Source organism: Heterodontus francisci, chromosome 7 (assembly GCF_036365525.1).
Source record: "Heterodontus francisci isolate sHetFra1 chromosome 7, sHetFra1.hap1, whole genome shotgun sequence".
Classification (NCBI taxonomy): domain Eukaryota; kingdom Metazoa; phylum Chordata; class Chondrichthyes; order Heterodontiformes; family Heterodontidae; genus Heterodontus; species Heterodontus francisci.
The window spans coordinates 7,619,538-7,628,562 of record NC_090377.1 but is presented as its reverse complement, the minus strand read 5'-3'; the positions used below and the strand labels follow the sequence as shown (position 1 = coordinate 7,628,562).

At 42.1% G+C, this 9,025-nt stretch overlaps 1 protein-coding gene across 1 annotated transcript; it reads left to right on the top strand.

Moving 5' to 3' along the window:
- Positions 1-404: 404 nt before the first annotated feature.
- On the top strand, positions 405-8,316 carry LOC137371825 (C-X-C chemokine receptor type 2-like). Its single transcript, XM_068034747.1, has 2 exons — positions 405-491; positions 6,109-8,316. Exon 2 carries the CDS (start codon positions 6,112-6,114, stop codon positions 7,180-7,182), a length of 1,071 nt encoding a protein of 356 aa, XP_067890848.1. The 5' UTR covers positions 405-491; positions 6,109-6,111; the 3' UTR covers positions 7,183-8,316.
- Positions 8,317-9,025: the final 709 nt, after the last annotated feature.

Here is a 9,025-nt window from a genome sequence, read left to right as displayed (position 1 = left end):
TTTCATAACAGTAGCAACTTTACATAAATTAATTATCAGCTGATTTACCAATTCTGCAGAAAACCGGTCTCCCAAACAACTGCTGATCCCAATCCAACACATTCCATATTGGGCACTCCAATTCTAATGATAACATTTCTGTTTCATGTTAACTTTACAGAAACGATGCGTTGGAAATTGCCATTTACGGCAATCTGTGGGATTTATTTGAGCCACTTCCCATGCTGGTTCTGCATTTTCCTCTTTAAATTACTTAACATATTGCAACATTCTTCACAGAACTGTGCAGAACACCCACTTCTGTTTAACAGGACGCACACACTGGACAGCCCACACTCTGCAGAAATTTAAATCTGTGTTCATTTCATCAAACATTGTCAAAGCCTCTGAGCAGTCCTCTGGTTTGGTTTGTGTCTGGCACGTTGGATAGTCAAGAAAATCTTTGTATCCACTTATAGACAGGCAGGAAACACTGATCATCCTTTGAGAAGGTATGTAGATTTTAATCAGCAAATCAATTGAATGAATTTTGCAAAAATACTGTTTCTTGCTCAGCTAGGTGAAGTCTGTTAACATTGGGAATGAGATCACTCCTTCAAATATATAGGGGTAGATGTTAACTCCCTGAGCTGGCAAACTTTATCCACAAGGTGGGGAGAAATATATCGCTGGAAGACTTCAGGTAGGTTAAAATTGCGGGGTCCAGGGTAAGTCCTGGACAGAGTGGGGGCTATGGTGAGGAGGGTGAGAATTGGGGACATTTTGAGTGTGGTGAAGGGGTGCCCGAGCAGTAGAAGGCACTTCTGTTCCTCTTGGCCTCCAATAAGGAAAGGACCTCCACTTCCTCCCATGAGGTTTTACTGAGCAGCAGGAAACCCATCAAAATATCGGTGGGGTTCCTTGGATTTCATAGAACCCCAATGAACATGCATTAATGAGGCTGCTGATGGAGTGAGGTGGCACCTTGGCTGTCTAAAAAAAATGGCCCAGTTATAAAAGCGGAGTTGGGAACTTCGGGGGAATGGGGTCATCTTTGTACAGCTATTTTAACTGTTCCCAGTGTAAGATTTGTTTGGAGTCACAGATTACCCAAAATAGGTGGTTGAGAGCTTATAAGTAATATTAAAGTAGTTTATTAAGAAGCAACAGTTTAGATATGATGCATAAACTAAATAGACAGAAGTATATGACCCGTCTTCTCTTGCTGTCTTTTCACCAGTTAGCTAAGGTGTCAGGAAGCTGTCTAACTTCTGGCAGACAGGGCTGCTGTGTCTGCTCCTCTGAGCATCCATTGATAACCTTATTTTTGGGGGCTGCTAGTTCACCCTATACCAATCACTTGTTCGAACCCTTTTAACCAATGAATACAGGACAGGTACCCAAGGTGTCAGGGTGGTCACCTCCCCCTTGTCCATCACTTCAGCTCAAGATCATCTTTCAGTTTGCTTCATATTGGAGGCCAAATGTTAGCTTTCACTAGCCATCTGTACAGATGGCAGGTATTGGCCAGGGGCTGCAAGAAGTACAGAATCTGTTACAAACTGCTGGATAGTTCATGAACTAAAGTAACCTGAGCTCAGACACTGGCCTGTGATGTTAAAAACCCGTTTGAACTAATTAATTTATGTGACAAGACAAGGGAGAGATCACAGGAACAGAGCTTTATTTGGACACCATGTGATACCGGGGTCTTTGGGCCTGGGCCAATAAGGAGAAGATACGAATGAGGTGAGCAAGCCTAAACCAACAGGAAAGCGACAGCACAGTTTTGAAGAGATAAGAAAGATAATAAGTATGGAGAATCTCAGGCATAGAGCCAGCGAGAAACTCCAGAGACCAACCATCGCGAAAGTGGAAGACCCTGCGTGAGCAGCGTGGCAACGACGTAAAAGAGCGAGAGAACGGAATGCCTGGCCAGCATCAGCTCTCCCCTTTTTTAGGTATTATCCTTTGTTTTCTGTGACTAGGTCAGAGGAACCTAGTGGATGTGCTTATCGATTCTAGCTAGCTTTGTTATTAACTGTATAACCCAGTTTGAGTTGCATGCTTTTGGCTAACCAAGTGTATAAGCCTTATTCTTACATTGTACAACAACGTGAATAAAGTAAATTGATAGTTAAAGAAAGGACTGAGTTTCCTCCTCTTTGTACTAAGCCATTAACCGTAGCCGGTGGATTTGAATTTGAAGGTGGAGGGTGGCTCTCCTGTAACCCGATATCCCAAACACCCAGCCTGAGCCTGAATTAAAAGGACTTTGTCCCACGTGAGGGCCAGGATCAAGTGGGTGTAGGGAATAAAGGGGCCAAGGGGGAGTTGACTCCGCGCCAAGGTTTACACAGGGTACACAAGGCACTAGAGGACTCCCTCAAATCAAAACATCTAGTGGCTTCTATATGACCCCCCCCCCCCCCTTTGGGAATGCCATGCACTTCCCCCCCTATCTTGTTTACATCAGTGATGTCCTTGGCATTAGGAACTTCTCTGTCCCTTTTGAGTGAGAAAGGAAAACAGCTCTTGTGTGGGTCCGTTTCATACTATGCCTACTGTTTCTATAAGAATTCGAAATTACCCTGAGAAGATTTTATTAGTTTCAAGGGGTTTCATTTCTTACACTGCTGGACAGGATAGGTTAAAATTCCCCCTCCAGTGTCAGAATGGGCAGTCTCAATATTTAGTGCCACATTATCTCCAGCTTCCTGTTGTGAATCATGTTCATCTCATATAGGATGCTCAGAGCCAGCAGAGTGAGTAGACTTTCATCCCATCAGCCTGGGCTCAGTGAAAATCCAATCCCCAGGCATCTGTGAAAATACTCATAATTTTAAAGTTGTACGGGTATAAGTTCATGCGACAGGAGGTAATTTTAGTTAATTAATGTTTTCATACGAATTTCTACTACAAAGTTGTGGGGGTCTGAGACAAATTCAAATACACATCCTTTTTAATGCAGCCCTGGTTTAAGATGGGAAAAATAACATAAATTGCTGCTTCTGATTACTGTCTATTTGCTATTTGCTGGACAGTATGCTAGCTCACATGAAGAGTAATAGCCTGCCAACACTCACTGGAATTGAAAATAAAAGTAAGGATGTTATGCTTCAGTTATACAGGGCATTGGTGAGACCACATCTCGAATACTGTGTGCCGTTTCGGTCTCCTTATTTAAGGAAGGATGTAAATGCATTGGAGGCGGTTCAGAGGAGGTTTACTAGATTGATACCTGGAATGAGCAGGTTATTTTATGAGGAAAGGTTGGACAGACTGGGCTTGTTTTCACTGGAGTTTAGAAGAGTGAGGGGAGACTTGATTGAAGTTTATAAGATCCTGAACGGTCTTGACAGGGTGGATGTGGAAAGGATGTTTCCTCTTGTGGGTGAGTCCAGAACTAGGGGTCACTGTTTTAAAATTAGGGGTCACCTTTTTTGGACAGAGATGAGGAGAAATGTTTTCTCTCAGAGGGTTGTGTGACTTTGGAACTCTCTGCCTCAGAAGGTGGTGGAGGCGGGGTCATTGAATATTTTTAAGGCGGAGGTAGATAGATTCTTGTTAGGCAAGGGGATCAAAGGATATCGGGAGTAGATGGGAGTGTGGAATTCGAGACAGAAACAGATTAGCCATGATCTTACTAAATGGTGGAGCAGGCTAGAGGGGCTGAATGGCCTACTTCCGCTCCTAATCCGTAAGGTTGTATGGTATGGTATGTACTGTCAAGGCTCGTACATAAAGAATGGCTACTTGGGTGTGGTACCATGAGCCTGTAAATCATCAAGACCTTTAACGCCTTCAGGGGAGGAGGGTTGAACGGAAGGGTGAAATTTCCAAAATTATTACAAAAAGAAGCATGATTCCAACCAGTTGATTCCCTGGAACACCTCACTGGAGAAACCTCACACCCCAAACACGGTATCCTGAATCTCTGAACCGCACTCTCTTACAGTGCCTGAACATTGGGAAGAAAGGATTGTTGAATTGACCCCTATGCTTGGCCCAGGTCAAATATTTTCTAAAGGTCAACTTTCAACAGAGGCAAATGAGACATGACATTATAGAGTGATAAAAGATACCAAGCAGGAATGAAGAGCTAATGCAAGTTTAACTAAAACAGCAGATCCAAGGAATATGGGTACAAACTGGTAGAAAGTAAGTTAATGACCAGTGTCAGAAACATTTTGACAACAAACAGTGACCAGTTCCTTGAACAGTCTTTTGGGTATGATAATAGTGGCTAAAACTCTGGAATCACTCAACAACACCAACAACAACTTGCATTTATATAGTGCCTTTAATATAACGTCTCAAGGTGCTTCACAGGAGTGTTATCAAGCAAAATTTGATGCTGAGCCACACAAGGAGATATTAGGAGAGCTTTGTCATAGAGGTAGGTTTTATGGGGTGTCTTAAAGGAGAAGAGAAAGGTAGCGAGGAGGAGAGGTTTAGGCAGGGAATTCAACAGCTTAGGCCCAGGCAAATGAAGGCACGGCCTCCAATGTGTCAGGAGTGGAGTGGCCCTGGTGGAACCCAAACTGAATGTCAGTCAGCGGGTTATTGCTATGTGAGTGCTGCTTGATAGCACTGTCGACGACACCTTCCATCACATTGCTGATGATCAAGAGTAGTCTGATAGGGTAGTAATGGGCTGGGTTGGATTTATCTTGCCTTTTGAGTGCAGGACATATCTAGGCAATTTACCGCATTGTCGGATAGATGCCAGTGTTGTAGCACTACTGGAACAGCTTGGCTAGGGGCGCGGCCCTGACTTTGCATCAGTCTTTACCAAGGAAGAAGATGCTTCTCAGGCCACGGTGAAAGATGAGGTAATTAATGCACCTGAAGGATTTAAAATTGATAAGCAGGAGGTATTTGATTGGCTGTTTATACTTAAAGTTGATAAATCACCAGGACTGGATGAGATGTATACAAGGATACTGAGGGAAGTGAGTGTGGAAATTGTGGAGACACTGGCCATAATTTTTCAGTCTTCCTTCGACTCAAGGGTGGTGACAGAGGACTAGAAAATTGCAAATGTTACACCCTTTTTCAAAAAAGGGCGTAAAGATAAACCCAGCAACTACAGGCCAGTCAGTTTAACTTTGGTGGTGGGGAAATTTCTAGAAACAATAATTCGGGATAAAATTAATGGGGACATGGACAAATGCAGGTTAATTAAGGAAAGCCAGCATGGATTTGTTAAGGGAAAATCATGTTTAACTAACCTGCTTGAGTTTTTTGAGGAGGTAACAGAGAGGGTTGATGAGGGCAATGCTGTTGATGTGGTGTATATGGACTTTCAGAAGGCATTTAATACAGTGTTTGTGAAGTTTTCTTTTATTCATTCATGGGATGTAGGCGTCACTGGCCAGGCCAACATTTATTGCTCATCCCTAATTAAAAGTAAAGTTATAGCTCATTGATTAAAAGGGACAGTAGCAAAATGGGTATGGAATTGGCTGAGTGGCAGAAAACAGACGATAGTGGTTAATGGATATTTTTTGGGCTGGACGAAGGTTTGTAGTGGGGTTCCCCGGGGGTCAGTGTTGGGACCCTTGCTTTTCCTGATATACATTAATGACCTAGACCTTGGTGTACAGGGCACAATTCCAAAATTTGCAGTTGATACAAAACTTGGAAGCATTGTGAACTGTGAGAAGGATACTGCAGAACTTCAAACGGACAAGTTGGTGGAATGGGCAGACAAGAGGCAGATGAGGTTCAGTGTGGAGAAATGTGAAGTGATTCATTTTGGTAAGAAGGACATGGAGAGACAACATAAAATGAAGGGTCCAATTCTAACAGGAGTGCAGGAGCAGAGGGACCTGGGTGTATATGTGCACAAGTCATTGAAGGTGGCAGGACAGGTTGTGAGAGCAGTTAATAAAGCATACAGTATCCTGGGCTTTATTAATAGGGGCATAGAGTACAAGAGCAAGGAAGTTATAATAAAAGCAAAATACTACAGATGCTGAAAATCTGAAATAAAAACAAAAAGTGCTGGAAATACTTGGCAGGTCTGGCAGCATCTGTGAAGAGAGAAGCAAAGTTAACATTTCAGGCCAGTGACCCTTCATCAGAACAGTTCTCATTCCCTGACTTACCTCTTGTTTGTTTCAGAAAATGGTTTCCATGAAGATAAACATAAATGACATTGATGATCTTTTTGAAAATTACACCAGTACTGATGGCTACACTTTTGATCCTGACGTGTCACCCTGTACGCAGGTTATTAACAGTCATTCAATCAACACGGTGCTGACTGTTGTCTATAGCCTGGTTTGTTTCCTCGCTGTGACAGGGAACATGGTTGTAATGGTTGTCATACTTTACAATCGTCGCACAATATCATCCACAGACATCTACCTACTTCATCTGGCAGTGGCCGATCTGCTCTTTGCTGGGACCTTGCCCTTTTGGGCAGTGGATGCCATATTTGGATGGGTGTTTGGTGATGCCATGTGTAAGATTATCAGCATGTTACAGGAAGTTAACTTTTACAGTGGGATTCTGTTGCTGGCTTGTATCAGTATCGACCGCTATCTGGCCATTGTCTACTCTACACAGACTCACAAACAGAAGAGACCATTTCTAATCAAACTGGTCTGTGCTGCAGTTTGGGTGCTGGCCATTGCTCTGTCTTTACCTGTTCTGTACAAGGGCAAATATATTCCAGTAGGTTTCAGCAGAATTATGTGTTATGAGATACTCGACGGTGAATCAGCTGAAATATGGAGAGTAACCACCAGGTTTTTGAGGCACTTTATTGGGTTCCTCATCCCACTGCTTGTCATGATCTTCTGCTACAGTGTGACGATCCAGAAACTGTGTCAAATGAAGGGATTCCAGAAACAGAAAGCCATGAAGGTCATCATAGCGGTGGTTCTGGCTTTTCTCATTTGTTGGCTGCCGTATAATATTACTGTGTTCATCGACACACTGATGAGGAGTAAACTCATTGATGAGACTTGTGACATGCAGAAACATGTTGACAGAGCTCTGTCTGCAACACAAAGTTTGGGATTCCTGCACAGCTGCATCAACCCAATCTTATACGCATTCATCGGGGTGAAATTCAGGAGGAACCTGGTCAACCTTTTGGCTACAACAGGAATTATTAAAAAAAGAGACAAGTCACAGTATGAGAAATCTGCATCTGCCTGTGCAAGTGGACTCACCTCAACCACCATTTAGACTCTGTGTCATAGAGATACAACCAATCAATAAAGTGATTGCAATGGAAAATAAAATTGAATGAAGAATAACGATCAATCGATCTGAACCCATCAGATTTTTGCCAGGGGAGTTAGTTTAAAATCCCCGAAGAGCCATTTCCAGTTACATATAGACAACAAGCTCTGTTTAGATTAGGAAAGCAGACTTTTAAACAGCCAGTAGCTCCTCTAACTGCTGTCTTTATAAAATGCAGCAGCTTTGAATCCTTTTGTGATATCTGTCTATACTGTCTTTATCCAATAAAACAACTATTATAATAAGTGGGATTGTCTGAATTACAGCCTGTATCCTTCACAATCAGTACATCTTCCAGGGCTGTTATGATAAGCCACAGGTTGGAAAATATAGAATTTTAAAGCACAGAAAGAGGCCATTTGGCCCATCGTGCTTGTACTGGCTCTTTAAAAGAAGTATCTAATTAATCCCATTCTCCTGTCCTTTCTCCATTGCCCTGCAATTTTCCCTTCTCAAGTATTTATCCAGTTCCCTTTTGAAAGTTACTATTGAATCTGCTTTCACCGCCCTTTCAGGCAGCGCGTTCCAGATCACAACAACTCACCGTGTAAACAAGAAATTCTCCTCCTCTCCCCTCTTGTTCTTTTGCTAATTATATTAAATCTGTGTCTTCTGGGTACTGACCCTCCTGCCACTGGAAACAGTTTATCCTTAACTACTCTATCGAAGCTCTTCATGATTTTGAACACCTCGATTAAATCTCCTGTTAAACTTCTTTGCTCTAAGGAGAACAATCCCAGCTCCTCCAGTCTCTCCACCTATCAGAAGTCCTTCATCCCTGGAACCATTCCAATAAACTTACTTCTGTACTCCTGCTAAAGCCTGCACATCCTTCCTAAAGTGTGGTGACCAGAATTGGACACAATACTCCAGCTGGGGACCAAACCAAAGATTTGTAAAGGTTTATCATAACTCCCTTGTTTTTGTACTCTGTGCCCCTGTTTTCAAGCTAAGGATCCTGTATGCCTTTTTGCAGCCTTCACTACTTGTATTGTTACCTTTAAAGATTTGTGGCCCATAGTATATACTGTTCCTCTATTGTTCCCTAATTCTAACCAAATAAATTCTGTCGTTGAATGCTGGTGTATGTCATCCTTTTCCAATGCTGGTATCTTTGATCAATACCGCCTCCCCTATTCCTTTTCCCCCTTCCCTATCTTTCATGCATGCCTCATAGTCAGGAATATGCAAGTATTTTTTGGGTTGACAGCCAGTTGGTTAAATAACAAGTTGATGGAATGAACTCAGGCAAAGGAAAAACTGGTTAGAGCAACGGAAGGAATCAATAAGTGAGAAATGGGATGAATGTGAAAGAACAGTGAAAGAGATTAAAATCCAAATGAAAGATTGAAGCAGAAAATTTGAAAAATCTGACCCACACAAATATTCTGAAAGATTTCTCCATCTCAGCTGAAGCGATTCACAACAGATACCAGCTCCTGGTGTGGCCATAAGACCACAGAAAGCACTGGCTAATGTTATTGTAGGAGCATTAATGCATTTTTAATCATTTACTTTTTTCAATTACTTTAATTATTTTATCTTAAGTCGATTTCAATAATTTAAACAATTTAAATAGCTTAAACTGTGTGTAAAAGAACTTGAGTAATAACTAAAAGGGGACACTGTTCAGAATTGGACAGCCAGCAGGCACATATCAGAAGTTTATGTGTTGTGCACAGTTTTCAAGCCAAATAAAACTAAAAGTCAGGATGTCGTACACAGTATGTGTCCAAATTATCAATCTGTGCTGCTTCAGGAGCATAATGTTGGAAAATTACTCTTT

Excerpts from the sequence above, each read along its gene's own strand:
- LOC137371825 (XM_068034747.1), top strand. The coding sequence starts at position 6,112 with ATGGTTTCCATGAAGATAAACATAAATGACATTGATGATCTTTTTGAA.